The sequence below is a fragment of the Muntiacus reevesi genome, chromosome 4, assembly GCF_963930625.1.
Source record: "Muntiacus reevesi chromosome 4, mMunRee1.1, whole genome shotgun sequence".
In the NCBI taxonomy this organism is placed as follows: domain Eukaryota; kingdom Metazoa; phylum Chordata; class Mammalia; order Artiodactyla; family Cervidae; genus Muntiacus; species Muntiacus reevesi.
The window spans coordinates 67,411,572-67,431,172 of NC_089252.1; the positions used below are offsets into that span (position 1 = coordinate 67,411,572).

At 47.0% G+C, this 19,601-nt stretch overlaps 1 protein-coding gene across 1 annotated transcript in view; it reads right to left on the reverse strand.

Annotated features, from left to right (window-relative positions):
- Positions 1-19,601, reverse strand: part of SUSD5 (sushi domain containing 5) — a 40,914-nt gene that overhangs the window by 2,038 nt on the left and 19,275 nt on the right. The window contains exon 4 of the mRNA XM_065932931.1: positions 11,998-12,186. Within this exon, the coding sequence (XP_065789003.1) occupies positions 11,998-12,186 (189 nt within the window). The remainder of the gene's footprint in view (positions 1-11,997; positions 12,187-19,601) is intronic.

The window sequence follows — 19,601 nt, forward strand, 5'->3', positions numbered from 1 at the left end:
AATAAAAAGCACAGGGCTGGAACAAATGGAATGAAACTGTTATTCTTAGATGCTATGACTGTATCACAGATAAACCCAAAGAACCTACATACAAACTGTTACAATTAACAGATGAGTTTATCAAGGACACTGGTTCTACAGGCAACATAAAACACCAACTGTGTCTCGATATACCAGCAATAAACAGAAAAAAAATTTAAAAGATACTGTTTGCCATAGCAAGTGTGTGCTCAGTCTTTTAGTCATGTCTGACTCTTTGCGACCCCATGGACTGTAGCCCACCAGGCTCCTCTGCCCATGGAATTTTCCAGGCAAGAATATTGGAGTGGGTTGCCATTGTCTACTCCAGGGATCATCTCCAGCATTAGCAGGCAGATTCTTTCCCATTGTGCCACCTGGGAAGCCCAACTGTCATTACATAACCCCCCTCCCAAATTCCTAGGAATAAATCTAACAAAGATGTATAAGATTTGTACATGGAATGGTACAAAGTATTTCTGAGCAAAATTAAAAGATGACTTAAGTAGTAAAGGGCTATCCCACGTTAGTATAATGGAAGTTTAATTGTTAAGCTGTCAATCTGCCCAAATTAATAATTTGAAAAGACCCTGATGCTGGGAAAGATTGAGGGCGGGAGGAGAAGGGGACGACAGAGGATGAGATGGTTGGATGGCATCACTGACTTAATGGACATGGGTTTGGGCAGACTCCAGGAGTTGATGATGGACAGGGAGGTCTGGTGTGTTGCGGTTCATGGGGTCACAAAGAGTTGGACATGACTGAGCGACTGAACTGAACTGAATAAAAATCTCAGACATTGACAAGCTGATGCTAAAATTTATGGAAATGCAAAGGGCCAAGAAGAGACAAGGAAAAAAGAAGAGAAATGCTATAGCAGGTATGCTACAAGATTTTAAGATTTACTGTAAAGCTGGAGTACTTTCAAAGACTGTTTGGCATTGGCACAAAGATAGACAATCAAGTTACATTAACTTTAAGAACTTCTGTTTGTCCAAAGCCACCATGAAGAGCATTCAAATGCATGCCACAGATTTGAAGATAACTGCAGCACATATAACCTCTGGAGGGTTCCAGAATTTATAAAGACCTCCTACAAATCAATAATAAATAGGTAGACAAATGGTAGATACGTTGGCAAGATACTTGAATCAGCATATCACAGAAAAGGTATTGGGACTTCCCTGGTGGCCCAGTGGTTAAGACCAAATTTCCACTACAGGGGGCACAGGTTTGTTCCCTGGTTGAAGAACTAAGATCCTACATGCCATGCAGCACAGCTTAAAAAAAAGTCTAAATAGTCATTATACACGTGTGAAGATGCTTAACCTCATTAGTAACAGAGAAGTGCTAATCACAGCCAGAGTGGATTCTATTATCTAGCACCAGAATGGCTAAAATTAAACAGACCGACAGTCTCCAGTGTTAACAAGGATATGAAAGTGGAAAGTGAAAGTCACTGAGTCGTGTCCGACTCCTTGGGACCCTATGGACTAAACAGTTCATGAAATTCTACAGGCCAGAATCCTGGAGTGGGTAGCCTTTCCCTTACTCCAGGGGATCTTCCCAACCCAGGGATCGAACCCAGGTCTCCTGCATTGCAGGCAGATTCTTTACCAGCTGAGCCACAAGGGAAACCCAAGAATACTGGAGTGGGTAGCCTATCCCTTTTCCAGCGGATGTGACATACAGTGGTTCTCCTCCTATGTCTGTGTGCACATGGGTGCCAAAAGACATGTGCAAGCATGTTCATAATAACCAGAAGCTGGATATGCTGCAAATGGCCACTAACTGCAGAAATGACCCACACATTGAGGCACACATGATGCGGACTCTCACCGCCATGAAATCCTGCACAAGAGCACATTCTTCTGGGGGCCCTGGCAGCATTCCACTTCTTGACCTGTGTGGTGGCTAACTAGCTGTATTTTTTGATCATTTATTAACCTGTTATCTTATGATTTGGATGTATGGTTTTTCAAACTTTTTAATTGAATGAAAGACTCCTTAAATTCTATAGGGCTCTACAATGTTCAACAGTTTCACACACGAGTCCATAAAATTCCATAATAAAGCTTTCCTTTTTTATCCCCTCTCCCCACTGGTAACCATTCATTTCCCATATATGTGAGTTGTCTTTTTTTTTTTTTTTTTTTGCCATGCTGCACAGCATGTGAGATCTTAGTTCTCTAATCAGGGATTGAACCTGTGTCCCTTGCAGTGGAAGTGCACGGTCTTAACCACTGGACCGCCAAGGAAGTTCCAGACAGCTTCTATTTTGTTTTATTCACTAGTTCGTTTTATTTTTTAGATTTCACATAAGTGATATAATTGTATGTTTAACTAAATATGTATCTTTTAAAACACTCATTTGTCCATTCATTTCACTTTTCCTTATTATATTTGTTATGTTGATCCACGATTTTTTCTAAGGTTTCTTTATTTTTTGGTTATGGAGGGTCTTTGTCGCTGCATGAGGGCGTTCTCTGGCTGCAGAGAGCAGGGCCTACTCTGTAGTTGCGGTGCACAGGCTTTTCACTGTGGTGGCTTCTCTTGTTGCAGAACACGGGCTCTAGGCATGCAGGCTTCAGTAGTTGCAGTTAGCGGCTCTAGAGCAGAGGCACAGTAGTTGTGGTACACCGGCTTAGTTGCTCCACAGCACGTGGGATCCTCCCAGGTCAGGGATTGAACCAGTGTTCCAGGCATTGCAAGGGGGACTCTTAACCACCGAACCACCAGGGAAGCACGATCCGTGATCTTTGATGTTAACTACTACAACTCGATGAAGGCTATTTTGTAGACACCGAAACCCCCACCAGGTGGAAGAAGTTAACTACATGAAGACCAGACTGTAGCCTGACATGAGCTGCCACAATTCTGAGAAATGGCCTCAAAGAGATGGGAGCCAAGCAACCCTGGAAATGAAGATTAAGTAAGTAAAGTCGCTCAGTTGTATCCGACTCTTTGCGACCCCATGGACTGTAGCCTACCAGGCTCCTCTGTCCATGGGATTTTCCAGGCAAGAATACTGGAGTGGGTTGCCATTTCCTTCTCCAGGGGATCCTCCCGACCCAGGGATCAAACCTGGGTCTCCAGCATTGCAGACAGACGCTTTACCGCCTGAGCCACCAGGGAAGCCCCTAGGAAATGAAGATTAACAGTACTTAAAACAATCAAGAAGACTCAGAGCTGACTGTGCTGTTTCTGCAGATCGCTCCCTCCTTCTGCCTATGTGCCTCCCAAACTCCCCTTTAAAAGCTCTTGCCACCCCCCCCCCCCAAAAAAAAAGCTCTTGCCCACTGGTTGTCGGTGGTGGGAGGAGGGGGAAGGAGTCAGCCTTTGGACAACACCCTACCCCTAGTTGCCGGCCTCCAAAATAAAGCAAACTTACCTTCCCACCAACCTTTTCTTTACTGGCTTTGGAGCTGCCAGCACCTAGACCCACTTTAGAGAACAGATTTTGGTGCCCACCTGTGGCTGCGCTCTCGCGATATCTGGCTCCCCGGGTTTAACGCGAGCAGAGCTGCCGCCATGATGACGCTACGAGGTGGGTTCAAGGAGCTGCTGCTCATGGTTCACTGGCCCCGGGAGCGGGTTTGGGGGACGTTTCTAGCAGCTGCCGAAAACCATTTGTTTCGGGGGTCCTCCCTGTTTCTCCCCTGCTCGGCACTGGGTGTCATCACCCAGGGCATTAGTTGGTTCATGACAGTAGCAAAGAATGGTAAACAACCTCTGAGTCCTAGTACTGGACATAATCAAGCTCCGCTAAATCCCTTTCCCCACTAACCCACCCTATGAGCTTAAGTCAGAAGGCTCCTCGAAAATGGGCAGGAAAGGAGCCTAGTATATGATGTTAGAGCTGGGGATTTGAGGTGAGATGGTTGGATGACATCTTCGACTCAATGGACATGAATTGGAGCAAACTCCGGGAGATTGTGAAGGACAGGGAAGCCTGACATGCGCAGTCCATGGGGTCACAAGGAGTGGGACACGACTTAGCAACTGAACTGCAACTATAAGCCCCCTCCCGCCTGGTGGGCCTGCCTTGACCTGGACCCTTGTGGTCACTCTGAGCTGTATATGTAACTATCTGGCCATCTGGAGATTCTGCCCTCAGAGCTCTCTGGGTCTAGAGCATCCCTGGACAGCAGCCCGGGGCTCAGAGCCAAGCCCTTCCTGTCTGCCCAGGTTCTCAGGTCAAGGTCTGGCTCAGAAACAGCCTCTCATTATGTCACATTCTCAGCCACACCAAAACCTCAAATGAAGACACAGACACCAACTGTTTACAAAGAGTCTACTCATGACCAAGTATCCCAAGGCTGTTTTTCCCCTCCTGAGTAACGGTAAAGTTTGTTACTCACTGAATGTCAACCCCAAATTACATTCTGCCATCATGATGGAGAACACCAGCTCTTTGCCTGTCAAGGTGCTATTTCTCTCGCCTCTCTCTGCTTTCCAGTCTGAGCTCTCCGGAGCCATCGGTAACTGTGCCCCCCTCCCCTTGCCCCACCCTCCCCTCCCCCACGCTCCCCTGAAACCCGGCCTGCACAATGCCCAGCCTTCTGGTTTAGACCAACGGGTCCAGGAAATGTAAACTTCATGGGCTCTCTTGGGAAAAATCAAATCCCTTGCTATGTGTTTATAATTAACTGTTACTTTAGGAAAACACAAGACAACAGATCAACAGGAATCAGGGGTAAAATGGGGCACCCAGGCCGTGCCTTTATCCAGGGCAGGAGTGTACAAGCCGGAGCCCAGAATGCTGGGCTCTCCAAGTGCTGCCACATTTCATGCTTTTTCATGTTGTTGCGTTTCTGGAAGCCCACACATGCCTTCTTTTTTCCCCTCTGGTCTTGGCTACACAGCCTTTAAAAATAGTAATTTTGAAAAAAGGCAACCAGACAAGCCAGAAATAACCACTGGTTCAATGAACTTCTGAACAAATATGGCAATATTGACAAGGAAATTCTAAATTCAGTTCAGTCTCTGGCTTTTATTCTATGAAGGAAGTCTAGAAGATGGAGAAAAACAGAAATTGAAGTTAATTTAAGAAAACAAAAGAAGGGCTTCAGAAATGAGAGAAAATAGCAAAGAAACTTGGTGAGAGAACAGCTCATTTGCAAAGCAAGCCCTGCTCTGCCCTCATGCTTTGAGAGGCCCCAGAGAAGCACATGGACGTGACACAGATGCCGGAATGAGACATGCCTGGTTTTACATCTTGACTCTGCTTCTTTCTGGATGGCTGACATAGGAAGTTACCGAGCCTCTCTGTCCCTCAGTTGTCCCATCTGTCAGTTGGAGGTGGCTGTTTCTGCTCAGACTTGTGAAGAGGAGCTAGGATAAAGCATATAAAACTCCTCTATCAGAAAGGAGCATGAGGAGGCTTGGGGAAGATGGAAATATTCTGTAATTTGGTTCTGCTGGTGGTTTCCCTTATTTAGCTAAGCTGGGTCTGAGTGGAAGCATGTGGGGTATTTTTTGTTTTGCTTTTTTTTGTTTTGGACTGCATCAGTCTTAGTTGCAGCATGTGGGATCTAGTTCCCTGACCACGGCTCAAACCCAGGCCCCCTACCTTGGGAGCATGGTACCTTAGCCACTGAACCACCAGGACTTTTATATTTTAAATGGGTACCATTTCTTGTATGCAAATTAAGCCTCAAGAGAGTTGTCAAAAAACAGAACAAAAACAAAAGACAACTCCCAAGACAAAACATGGAACAGGTTTGGCATTGTTTACGACAGCTCTTTTCTCTGTGCCCTGAGGGGGAATAAGTCTTATAGCCACAGGTGCAGCAGACCAGGGCAGGAAGCGAGAACCACTGTCTCTCTGTTGTGGGACTCAGGTGGTGGGGCTGGCAGACTGAGGTCAAGCGTGGGGTCGCTCACTTTCCTGATAGCACAGACCAGAATGCACAAACAGAACCATGGAACTTGGGGTGGAAGATCGCAAAGGCTTTTCAGAGCCTGTCTTAGATACCCTTTGTCAGGGCAAGTTTTAGAGGAGAAGTGAAGTGTTAGTCGTGTAGCACTCTTTGTGACCCCATGGACTGTATGTAGCCCACTAGGCTCCTCCGTGCATAGGATTCTCCAGGCAAGAATACTGGAGTGATTTTAAAAAAAAAAAAAGAATACTGGAGTGGGTTGCCATTCCCTTCTCCAGGGGATCTGCCCCATCCAGAGATTGAACCTGGGTCTTCTGCATTGCAGGCAGATTCTTTACTGAGTCACCAGTAAGCCACCTTTAAAGGAGAAACATGGGGTAAATCAGAGAGCAAGGGTCTATGAGTCTCTCCCATCCTGAGGTGTCTATCCTGTGCTACTCTGCAGAGGCCACGGGACCACAGGGTGCTGAGTCAGGAGACGGCAGGGGCCACCAGCGGAACATAGGGCAGAGGTGTCAGAGGCAACGAGTGGCCAGGACAGCAGGTAGGGATCAGTCAGTGTGCCCTGGGAACTGCACGTGGCCCTGTGATCATGTGGCCAGGGGCAGCCACTGGGAGTGGTGGGAGGTCAGAGACTGTCCCTAGAGTTCAAGTGGCCAGAGATGGATATGGCCTTGAAGACTGTATGGGACTTGGTATAATAAAAAGCCCAAAGGAAACCCAACATAACATGGAAATCTGCACACACAGGTAAAGAGAAAAGCACCAGGACTTTTCTATGAGGAGGGCAATAACCAATTATGGTCAGAGACCGAGCATGTAGCGTCAAGAACACTCGGCTTCCCTGGCGGCACTACTGGTAAAGAATCTGCCTGCAGTGCAGGAGACCCGGATTTGATCCCTGGGTCGGGAAGATCCCCTGGAGAAGAGAATGGCAACCCGCCCCAGTATTCTTGCCTGCAGAATTCCATGGACAGAGGAGCCTGGTGGGCCACCGTCCCTGGGGTCACAAAGAGTCAGACACAACTGGGCGACTAACACTGAGAACATTAGAGAGGTATGGCAGATGTTTAGTCTGCCCAACTGGGAATGTAAACCAAGAAGGAGATGTGTGGATTCAGAACGAAGGGAGAACAAAATGGCCAGACCCAACCCTGGACTCTAGGACCCGAAACTAGAGAAATACCAACACACAGAAGGGAAAAATGGCAGTTAAGCCCCCACCCTTCAGGTTGACGGTCAAGGCTGAAGTCCCTGTGCTTCTGAACGGACAACCATTCAGAAGTGTGGTGTGTGGCTGAGGCGCCCTCCTGCACCAGCCGCTATCTGACCCCTCTGGATGGATGTGCCCCTGTGCATTCACGCCTGCTCACCATTTAGTTCAGTCACTCAGTTGTGTCTGACTCTTTGTGACTACATGGACCTCAGCACGCCAGGCTTCCCTGGCCATCACCAACTCCCAGAGCTTGCTCAGATGCATGTCCATAGAGCCGGTGACCACCATTACAAAGTTTAAATTTCATCACGCTCATTCAGGCAGTCCCCACGTTACTAATGGATTTAAAAAACATTTTTTTACACATCTGCTCTACTGAACTGATGCTTTAATAAGCAACAGCTGCCCTTCCTCTAGAGCACTGCCGTTGGAGGAATGGGAGCCTTAATTACAAGCCATCTGATGCCTGCAGTTCAGGAGACCCGGGTTCAATTCCCTGGGTCAGGAAGATCTCGGGGAGAAAGGAATGGCAGCCCACTCCAGTATTCTTGCCTGGAGAATTCCATGAGCAGAGGAGCCTGACAGGCTCCATGGGGTAGCACAGAGTTGGACACGACTGAGTGAGTAGCACTTTCATTTTGCCCTCCATGGACAGCAGCCTGCAGCCAATGACAGACTAGAACAGAGGAACCCAGGCCGGTCCCCTTGCTTCCAAGTGGGACCAACCCTGTGGTGCAATTCATGCTCCCTAGCTCCCCAAGGGATCAAGCAAAGCAAGAATCCCCTGAGACTGCATCCTTAACTCCTCCCCACTCACCTTCCCTGCCTCCCTTACTTCCCCTCAACAAGCCATCTACATGTGAATAGGCTCTGCTTTTGGAGAATCTAACTCACTTCTTCAACAGGCCCAAACAATGACAAATTTGAGTGAAACAGTCTTCATAGTAGCCCGGAGTCTCCAAGCCCCTAGAATCTCTTGAGACCAAAGTCATCTGAGCTCCAAGTTCTTTTAACACTTGACCTCCAAGGTTCTCCAGCCGTGAGGCTGTCTGGATCTGGAGAGGCTGTGAGGGAATAAAGGGCAGGAGCCTCTGGAGCAGGTTCTGCCAGATGGCGTGGAGCGGGCTCCAGTAGCTCACAGGAAACAGAAGGAAATGCTCTGAGGTAGGGGCTCTGATGTGTAGGGAGGGGTGGTGGCCGAGCCCAGAGCAGAGGTGACACATGCTCCCTGGGGATGTAAGACAGCAGGGCCACAGGTCTGGAGGGCCTGGGAGCCACACGTTAGCAAGTCACCAGCTGATTGCCCACCGGGTCTCCCTTGAGTCATAAAGCCACACGGGCCATGCTTTTCTGGAAGGATCAGCTGCTGTCTCCAGAATCTGAGATGCCTGCTGGCGGCGACTACTTTCTCACCCAAGTATTAGACAGCTAGAGTCACTGCCTGCCTTTGACTGTCTGTCGTACAGTGGGCTAGAGTCAATAACGCACAGGGAAAAAAGGCCAGCATCACACCAATCTTTACAGCCTCCAGTGAGGGGGCCTGATACCCTCCTCCATCAGCGCAACAGTGAAAGGGAAAGAAGGACCCTTCATGTTGCTGTTCAGTTGCTCAGTCCTGCCCAGCTCTTTGCAACCCCACGGACTGCAACACACCAGGCTCCCCTGTCCTTCACCATCTCCCAGAGCTTGCTCAAACTCACGTCCATTGAGTCGGGGGTGCCATCCAACCATCCCATTCTCTGTTTCCCCCTTCTCTTCCTGCCCTCAATCTTTCCCAGCATCAGGGTCTTTTCCAATGAGTCAACTCTTCGCAACAAGTGGCCCCAAGATTGGCACTTCACTGAGCTCCACTGGGCTCAGACCATATCACAGGTCCTGTTCTGAGTGACGTACTTCCCATCTCAGAATAACAGCAGCAGGCAGGCAGACAAGACAGAACAACCTCGCCTCCTCTCTGGGCGCCTGATCCTCCTCCAGCTCCACCCTTTGCGCCCCACCCCCACCCACGTCGTCCAGGGGAATAGCAGTAGTTGTCTGCCTTGGCTCTCTTCCTCCAGCTTGCTCCTGTGTTCATTGCAGTGCTGCCTCATGCCTCAGATCAGTATCATGCCTCAGATACACACTGAAAACACGAGGCTTCCAGAATCTTCTTCTACTTTGAAGCCAATGTACACTTTTTAGCTTCCATGGACTGGATCTGTGCATCCTTTGAGCACTTCTTCCACCTGGGAACATATACTTCCTTTAAAATTTCACCTCCTGTGAAACCTCGTTTTCCAGCTTTCCCTTTTACCTCATCATCTATGGCTTTTCTGTCTCTTCCAAGGCACTCAGTTTACTAGTTACATTAGGGTTGGGACAGTTTTGCTCAATCTTGATTACACAGTAGCTCGGACCCTGCCAGATGAAGGGAGGGGGAGAGAGTGAATGAATGAATGGCCGGTCAGTCGTACAAGGCAGGTTGTTGTTCAAACTCAGACACGTCCAACTCCAAATTCCGGTTTGGTCCACCCTCCCCAAGATGACTCCTCTCCGATTTGAAAAAGTTCCTTAATCAAAAAAAGTTCATTGGAAAAATGAACATGTAGAGGTGGAGTCGAATATCTGGTGACAATGTCCTTGTAACAGACTTACAGTGACACAGATACTGAAAACTGTAACCGTCTGTGTGTTCAGCCAAGTGTAGAAATCAAAATTCCTGACCAGCAACTGAAAGCTCCAACAACTCTGCGGTGAGAAAATAAACACCATTTCAGACACACAAGACCTGCATTTAGTTCTTCTGCTGAGGCCAGTAAACAGCCCATTTGAGTGGTGGGTGTGGCTTGTGGGATGATGCAGCGTCAGAAATGCAGCCAGCTCACTCACACCTCGGGGTGAGTTCGGGTCTGCTTTGAGGGGACACACCCCACAAACAGGAAGTCAGGTCTTCAGCCTGACTTTTCTCAGACAGGTGAATCCATTAGGACTGGTGGAGTTCCTGCCTGCCGCAAGAAGCCAGCAACAGAGGAAAGTGCTGGGAAATGGCTCAAACTGTGTTTCAAGGACTTGTCCCAGTCTGTCACTTTGTTACAAGTATGTGACAAGCAAGTAGGAAGTTTTTAGAAATTTTTGTAACAATTTGATGGGGGAATTTTATGTCTATTTTTATTTATATTTAGAGTATCTTTGCTTTAACTTTATGCTAATTCATTTTTATTGCACTTTACCAAAAACTGTCAGTCTATAATAAAGAAAAAACAAAAATTTGCTTAAAAATTGCACACAGAAACAAAAATTTTAAGTTACGCACAGAGAGTCTGAGACAACAACAACAAAATCTCAGTATTCATCAAAAAACACTCCAAGGGGAGAAACATAAGCCACAGAGTGAGAGAAAATTTTAACACATAAAGTTTTATGTAAAGAAGAAATCCTACATTATATGTGTGTGTGCTAGTCCCTCAGCCATGTCTAACTCTTAGGAGCCCGCCAGGCTCCTCTCTGTCCGTGGGATTCTCCAGACAAGAATCCTGGAGTGGGTTGCCATGCCCTATTCCAGGGGATCTTCCCTACCCAGGGATTGAACCCAGGGGCTCCTGCATTGTAGGCAGATTCTTTACCATCTGAGACACCAGGAAGACACCTAATCAAGTCAATCAGAGAAATGGGCAAACATGTTGGACAGAAGTTCTACCGAGGAAACACTGATCATGTTCCATTAGCATATGATAAGTGCTTGGGTAGAGAAATGGATCTGACAGAGGCAGTCAGCAGCTTAGCAGAAAGGTAAAAAGTCTCACGGTCCTGAAGCTTGGTGAGGTTGCTGAAGCAGAACTCTTCCACATAGCTGGTGGGAGAGGAAAATGGTCAAAACCCTTTAGAAAACTCTCTGGCAGCGTCCACAGAAGCTGGACACTCACCTATCCCATGGGCAGTGATGCCTCTCCCAAAAACCAACAGAAAGGTGTTCAGGTGTGAAATGAATGATGCATATGGGAAGGATCATGGCTGCGTAAGGCCTGTGACGATCAGAACGTGAGAACAAGGCAGATGACCACTCTCAGAAGCCATGGGCAGTGTGTTCACACTATGGAGAGTGAACTGCAATGAACACAACAAACCACAGCTCAGGCCACAGCACAGGTGAAGCCCACAGAGAGGACAGCACCCTAGCCTCACCACGGTTCTACCGCATGATCTGCTGGACATCCTGAGGACACACTGCCCTATAAATTCAGTAGCATCATGGTGCTGGAGTCCTCCCTCTCTATAGCACCAACTTCCGCTTGGTACTCAGATGTCATGGGGCATCAGGAAGGTGGCCCTGAAGGAGTCCTGGGGAGAGAGGAGACCTGTGAGGTCAGGGAGCAATGCAGGGTCGGCATGAGGTCCATGGTGTAGGAGTCATAGGAGAAAGAGAGAAATTTAATTCGCTGGGAGAATTCCCAAGGGGCTGGGCAGGGGTGGGATGCAGAAGACTCACACCCCCAGGTAAATGCTGATGAGGGAATGGGGAACGTCTCGGGGAGTCAGACCAGGTTTCGGGACCTCTGCCCACCAGGAGTCTTTTTAGCCTCAGCTCTTATTTCATTCAGGCTTCCCTGCTGGCTCAGTGGTAAAGAATCCTCCTGCCAATGCAGGAGACTTAAGTTCGATCCCTGGGTTGAGAAGATCCCCTGGGGGAGGAAATGGCAACCCCCTCCAGTGTTCTTGCCTGGAGAATGGACACAGGAGCCTGGAGGGATACAGTCCATGGGGTCGCAAGAGTTGGACACGACTTTGCTACTAAACCACCACCACCGTATAATTTCAATCAGACGCGAGGGGCAGCGCAGTGGGTAGAGCAAGGCAGCGGGGGAGCCATCCACACAGCGGTCATGGAGTTGCCTTCCCGCTTACCTTTCCCGCAGGCCTGGACCAGCCCGTACCACTCCCCGCAGCTGTTGCACAACAGGGTGAAGGCCGTCTCGCGGCGGCCAGTCACGTGGCCCGGGGCGCACACATACAGCAGCTCGTCGCCCATCTCCAAGCCGGTGCGGCCCCGCAGGATGGTGTGTGGGAACGAAGGCGGGTCTCCACACGGCTTCTCTGCGGACAAGGAAGCACAGTGAGTTTCCCCAAACGCTGCGGAACTTTTTCAGCCTGAGAGAAATAAAAGACTGAAAAAGCGACCCCCTCTTCCCTCACGGGTGCTGCCTGCACCCTAAACTGAGATTGCCTTCATCCTGGCGTCCCCCACACCTGGTAGAGTGCCTGGCACAGATGAAGCACTCAATACCTGTTGACTGAATTGTGTGTGCTCCAACATAGCTCTGTGTTTTTAAACTGCCAGGCAACATGACCAGAGGCAGTGTCCAGCAGCAAGTTCCTTTTTGCCTTATTTACATAAATGGTAGATGCTCTTTGACAAACACTGAACTGTTACAGACCATAGAAGCTGCCTCTCCCTTCCCCCAACCTTGACCCTGATGATAACACTGCTACTGGTTTGGTTTTTACAAATGAATGCAGATAACAGATATAAAGGGTTTCCCAGGGAGCACTAGTGGTAAAGAACACTTCTGCCAATGCGGAAGACTAAGAGGAGCAGATTCAACCCCTGGGTCGGGAAGATCTCCTGGAGAAGGAAATGGCAACCCACTCCGGTATTGTTGTCTGGGAAATCCCATGGACAGAGGAGACTGGCAGGCTGCAGTCCATGGGGCCGCAAAGACTCAGACATGACTTAGCGACTCAACCACATTTATACTACAGCACACACGAAGACAATCATATATGTTTATGTGTCTGTGCATCTGTGTCTATGTGTGTGCATGTGTGTGCTCAGTCCTGTCTGACCCTTTGCGACCCCACGGACTGCAGCCCGCCAGGATCCTCTGTCCATGGGATTTCCCAGGCAACAATACTGGAGTGGGTTGCCATGCCCTCCTCCAGGGGATCTGCCCGACCCAGAAATCAAACCCACATCTCCTGCATTGGCAGGTGGATTCTCTACTGCTGAGCCACTGGGGAAGCCCATAAATGGGCTAGATTGATCACTGCAGATGGTGACTGCAGCCATGAAATTAAAAGATGCTTGCTCCTTGGAAGAAAAGCTATGACTAAACTAGACAGCATATTAAAAAGCAGAGACATTACTTTACCAACAAAGGTCCGTCTAGTCAAAGCTATGGTTTTTCCAATAATCATGTATTGGTGTGAGAGTTAGACTATAAAGAAAGCTGAGTGCCAAAGTATTGATGCCTTTGAGCTGTGGTGTTACAGAAGATTCTTGAGAGTCACTTGGACTGCAAGGAGAGCCAAGCAGTCAATCTTATAGTCAATCTTATAGCAGTCAATCAATAGTCCTGAATATTCATTGGAAGAACTGATGCTGAACCTGAAACTCCAGTACTTTGGCCACCTGATGTGAAAAGCTGACTCACTGGAGAAGACCCTGATGCTGGGAAAGATTGAAGGTGGGAGGAGAAGGGGACGACAGAGGAGGAGATGGTTGGATGGCATCACTGATGCAATGGATATGAGTTTGAGTAAACTCTGGGAGTTGGTGATGGATAGGGAAGCCTGGTGTGCTGCAGTCCATGGGGTCGCAAAGAATTGGACACAACTGAGCAACTAAACAACAAAGTTTTCAGCTAATTTGTGTAAGTATCAAGGACTATGACGGCTGGATCGCATGGTAAAAGATGTTTAGCTTGGTGAGAACCTGCCGAACTGTCTTCCAAAGTGGCTGTGTCAGTTTGCACTCCCATCAGCAAGGAATGAGAGTTCTTGTTGCTCCACATCCTTGCCAGTGTCTGGTGTCATCAGTGTTCTGAATTTTGGCCATTCTACTAGACGTGTAGTTGTATCTCATTGTTTTAATTTGCCTTTTCCTGATGACATGACATGGAGTAATTTTTTAATATGCTTGCTTGCCATCTGTATATCTTCTTTAGTGAGGTATCTGTCTGGGCCTTTTGTGTATTTTTTAATATTTATTTTTATTTATCTGGCTGCACTGGGTTTGAGTTGTGGCATGTGGGATCCAGTTCCCTGACCAGGGATTAAACTCATGCCTCCTGCATTCGGAGCACTGAGTCTTAATCACTGGACCATCAGGGAAATGTCTTTTGTGTATTTTGTAATTAGGTTGTTCATTTCTTAAATATTGCATTTCAAGAGTTCTTTGTATATTTTAGGGCTTCCTGGGTAGCTCATCTGGTAAAGAATCCGCCTGCAATGCAGGAAACCTGGGTTCGATCCCTGGGTTGGGAAGATCCCCTGGAGAAGGCAAACACCTACCCACTCCAGCATTCTGGCCTGGAGAATTCCAAGGACTGTATAGTCTATGGGGTCGCAAAGGGTCGGATATGACTGAACGACTTTCACTTCACTTTGTATATTTTGCATGATAGTCTTTAGTAGATATGTCTTTTGCAAATAACTTCCGCAGTCTGTGGCTTGTCTTTTCATTCTCTTGATAGTCTTTTGCAAAGTATAAGTTTTTAATTTTAAGGGAGTCCAGCTTATCAATTATTTCTTTCATGAATTGTACCGTTGGTGTTGTATTGAAAAAGCCATCACCATACACATGGTCTCTAGGTTTTCACATGTATTATCTTCTAAGAGTTTTGTAGTTTTGCATTTTACATTTAGGTCTATGATCCACTTTGAGTTAAATTTTGTGAAGGGTGTAAGGTCTGGGTCTAGATTCTTTTCTTTTGCATGTGGATGTTCAGTTGTCCCAGCATCTATATTTAAAAGACTATTTTTGCTCCATTGTATAGTTTTTGCTCCTTTGTCAAAGATCAGTCAACTACGTTTATGTGAGTCTATTTCTGGGCTATTGATTTCCACCGATATTTGTCTTTTCTTTCACCAGTACCACATGGTATTGGCTTCTGCATCTTTATGCAAGTCTTGAAGTTGTCATGCAGTTCTTCAACCTTGTTCTTCTTCAAAAATGAGCGAGCTATTCTGGGTCTCTGTCTCTCCTTACAGATTACAGAATTAGTTTGTTCATATCCACAAAGTAACTTGCTTAGAATTATGACTGAGGTTGCATTGAATCTATAGATCAAGCTGGGAATCCTAACTATGGTAGGATTATCTGGGCTGCCCTCTGCAGCCTCCTCAGACTTGCCCAGCAGTCACTCGAGGCCTCAGGGATGTTCCAAACCCAATTCATTCTCTGAAGCACCAGGACAAGGAGAGCGTGTCTCCCCAGAGCCACTGTTCTCTCCGCAAGGTCGTCTTCTAGCCCGTGCTCCAGCCATTCTCTGTGTGTGGTGTCCTCTTTGCCTTTCCCTAACCATAATCCCCATGAAATCCCACCTCAGGAAGTCTCCCTAATTGTCCTCCCCCTTTGTGTCAGTCAGCTCTTACTTGTCGTTATACACTGTCAACTCCTTGAACGTGAAGAAGTCCACTATCTCTCTCTGTCTGTCCATTCATCTTTCTAATTATCCATTCATCTATCCATCCATCCATCCACCCACCCATCCAGCTATCTACCTGTCATCTATCTATTCATCCATTCATCTATCTCTCTGTTCATCTATCCATCCATCCAACAATCCATCTGTCTATTTTCAGTTTATCCATTCATCTATCTACCTATCATCTATCTATTCATTTATCCATCCATTCACCTATCTCTCTGTCCACTCAACCATCCATCCATCTATCCATCCATCCAACAGTCTGTGTGTCTGTATATCTGTCTATCTATTGAAAGCACCTGTAAGTCTGAGCCCTGCTTTGCATTACCCTAGACAAATAAATTAACAATTGGCCAGTGCCAATTGGTAACGAGTACAGGATTTTCTACACTCCCTTGGGAGACCCTAAGCTGGATAAGTTCTATCAGCTGCTCAAAGTATTGAGATTTTTTGGTCTCAGTCTCCCATCACCACTGGAGAATTTCCCCAAAGCCCACCTAGAGGCACAGCCCCTCCTGCAGGCAGACCTGGGAATTAGCTCTTCTCAAAACTTCTTGCTTGCCCTGAGAGGTGAGCATTCAGTTCTCTGTCTGAAGACATAAAAGAGATTGTTCCATTTCTGTTTTTATGGGAAATACAGGCAGGAGTAGCGTGTGCAGGGGAGGGCGGAACGCAGTACTAAGAGAATGAGGTGGGCTGGTTGAGAGAACAGTCAGGCCAGCCCTAGCTTGTAGGGGGAGAAAGAGAAGCACACTCCACGTAAGCCTTGGGGTGCAACAGGAAGAAGGCGAGAGAGGACTTGAATCCTCCAGACCCCACGCCGTTGACCCCACAAACAAGCTGCCAAGAGAAGCAAAGCCAGAGAACCCAAGTGGAGGCCGCTCATTTAATCAGCATCCAGTTGGTTAAAAATAACTTCCCTTATTAGTTTAAGTGAGATCACCACAGGGCTGGAAATTCACTGTCAGTGAAACACAAATACTAGAAGGAAACAGAAACGTCTCCATTCATGGTGAGCTTTATTTCAAAAAAAGTCACACAGGAGGAACCGCCTGCACATGCCACAGGCTCTATTTGCCTTCTGGGCTTGTGAGGCACGTGTCTGCCGTGTTTGGAGCGAGCACCCTTCATTCTCCCTGTCTTGCTGAGAAGAAGTGGCAGCCCAGGGCTAAGTGTTATGAAGCATCTTTAGGAAAAAGGCAACCTTTAGAGGTGATGCTGTGCCCAGGGTCTGCTGAACCAGACCTCATGTGCACTCCCCAGGAGCCTCTTCTTGCTTCCCACCACCTTCCTTCAGCACACAGATTTCCCCTGTTTTGTTTTTTTGTTTGTTTTGAACTGCAGTATAGTTGACTTAAGCTGTGTTAGTTCCTGGTGTCCAGCCAAGTGATTCCATGATGTATACACACATATATATACAAACACACACATAGTAGTCTGTATGTGCTAATAACCCCTAATTTACCCCTCTCCCACCTCTCTTCCCCTTTGGTAAGCATAGGTTTGTTTGCTGTGTCTGAGAATCTGTTTCTCTTTTGTAAATGAGTTTATTTGTATCAAAGTTCAGATTCCACATGTAAGTGATATCATATGGTATTCGTCTTTCTCTGTCTGACTTACCTCTCTTATTGACTGTCTACAAAGTTCCAACCGGGGAAAAGTGGGGGGCCATGTGGGAGTGGTTTACATGCTCTTTCTAAAGGGCCAAAGGCAGAGGATCAGGGACAGAGCTCTCTGAGGAAAACTTGGGGGACCCACCCTGCTTTCCTGGAAAGCCCAAGAGACAACAGGCCTCTGACCCCAATCCCGCCTCAGCATGCATCCCTGAGCCCCCTTCATCGCCCATCTGCAGCCTCCTCAGAGGTCAGGCCCTGTTGGAACAAGATCCCAGATTTTCCCACCTAAGCCTCTCCCTGTTGGTCTGGAGGTGATGGGGGTGGGCAGGCTAGGCTCCAGAAAAATTGCTCTGGGGTGTGGGGCTCAACTGCTGTGTTTCAAAGGTCCCCACACAGGGTTCACTCTGCTAAAGTGGCGTCAGTCCTCACATAAGCTGCCAGGCGTCCTGAATTTGCTTCAGTTTTGGTTTTTTTGGTTTTGCTTTGTTTTGTGCTTCCCTATCGTTTTTGTGGTTTTGGGAGAAGTACGTAGACCTTTTGAGGGGAAATTTTCATTTACATGTAATCGCAAAGTTACAGAAAAATTCTAAGAATAAGGAACTCCCATAAATGCTTTATCCAGATTTACTAATGTGTTCTCATTTTGTGCCATTTGCTTGATCATTCTCTGGATAGATATAGATATATATATATAGATATCTATGTATAGAGAAATATATATCATACATACATACACACATGCATGTATGTGTAGGCTTTGTTGTTGTTCAATTGCTAAGTCATGTCCAACTCTTTGTGACCCCATGGATTGCAGCATATCAGGCTCCTCTGTCCTCCACTGTCTCCTGGAGTTTGCTCAAATTCATGTACATTGAGTTGGTGACACTATCTGTCTCACCCTCTGCTGCCCCCATCTCCTTCTGACTTCAATCTTTCCAGCATCAGAGTCTTTTCCATTGGATCGCCTCTTTGCACCAGATGGCCAAAGTTGTGGAGCTTCAGCTATAGCATTAGTTCTTCCAATGAATATTCAGGGTTGATTTCCTTTAGAGTTGACTGGTTTTATCTTCCTGCTGTCCAAGGGACTCTCAAGAGTCTTCTCCAGCACCGCAATTCAAAAGCATCCATTCTTCACTGTTGAGCCTTCTTTATGGCCCAACTGTCACATCCATACATGACTACTGGAAAAACCATAGCTTTGACTATATGGACCTTGATTAGCAAAGTGATGTCTCTGCTTTTTAAGACGCTGTCTAGCTTTCTCATAGCTTTCCTTCCAAGGAGCAAGCATCTTTTTAATTTCATGGCTATATGGTTGGGTATGTATACATGTACAAATATGTATATATGTGTATCTGTAATTCCTTTCTCAATGACTTGAGAATGATTTGTAGATGTGATGTCCCTTTGTCCCCAAAAACCTTAGTACACATTTCCAAGAACAAGGATATTCTCTTGCATAACTGCAGTATAGTTACCAAAATTAGAGAACTTAAGCCCTGACACAATACTACTATCTAATTCATAATCCATATTCAGACTTCATCAATTATAGCTATTTCTGCTGATCTAGGATCAGCATCAGACTGCATTTTGCTGTCAAGTCTTTTTAGTCTATTTTAATTCAAAACAGTTGCCTAGCCCTTCTTTATCTTTCTTGTCCTTGACATTTTGGAAAGAGTGTAGGCCAGTCATTCTGTATGACGGTTCTCAACTTGAGTCTGGTTACTGTCTCTCCATGATCAGATTCAAGGTATGCGTTTTTGGCAGGGGCACTATTGCAATCACGTTGCATTCCTCTGAGTGCAAGATATCAGGAGACACATCTCATCGGTTTGACAAGAACCCAGTTTTAGGGTCACGCTCACGGGTTTTAACTTGGTGCCCTGTAAGATGTGAATAGATATCTCCAACCCCTGGCTTCTTCCTGCACTACAGCTGTGGACACACACTCACAGACACACCACCTGTGAAGGCCTGTGAGGTGGAAGGCCCAGGATTTCCTTTGGGGATGGTGCAGAATATGTGGTTGGGTGGCCCCCATCACCCGAGTCAACAGCCAGCCAACGTCCAGGAGCAAGGCCCCCACCCAGCAGCCGATGGTGGACTCGTGAATGAGCCTTATTGAGACCAGCAGAGAAACACAGACTGCTGTCTCTCCACCCCCCAAACAGTGAACTAAAAAAAGGGTTGCTGCTTTAAGCCACTACATTTATGGATGGTATGTTCCACAGCAAAGGATAGCAGATACCCCTTGTTCATCAGGGGAAAGAGCTTAGACTCAGAAGCCCTGCATGTCCATTGAGATCACGAAAGAAAGAAGGTCATGCTGGCTTTCTTTTAGCTCTGTCCTGTCTCCCTCAGAGAGCTGAACCTCTGCCTAGGTTTGAGATTCAAAGGATCATTTTCATTTACTTATGCAGTTTATAAACAAACCGTGGGTGTTGTTCTCCCCAGGCCTTTC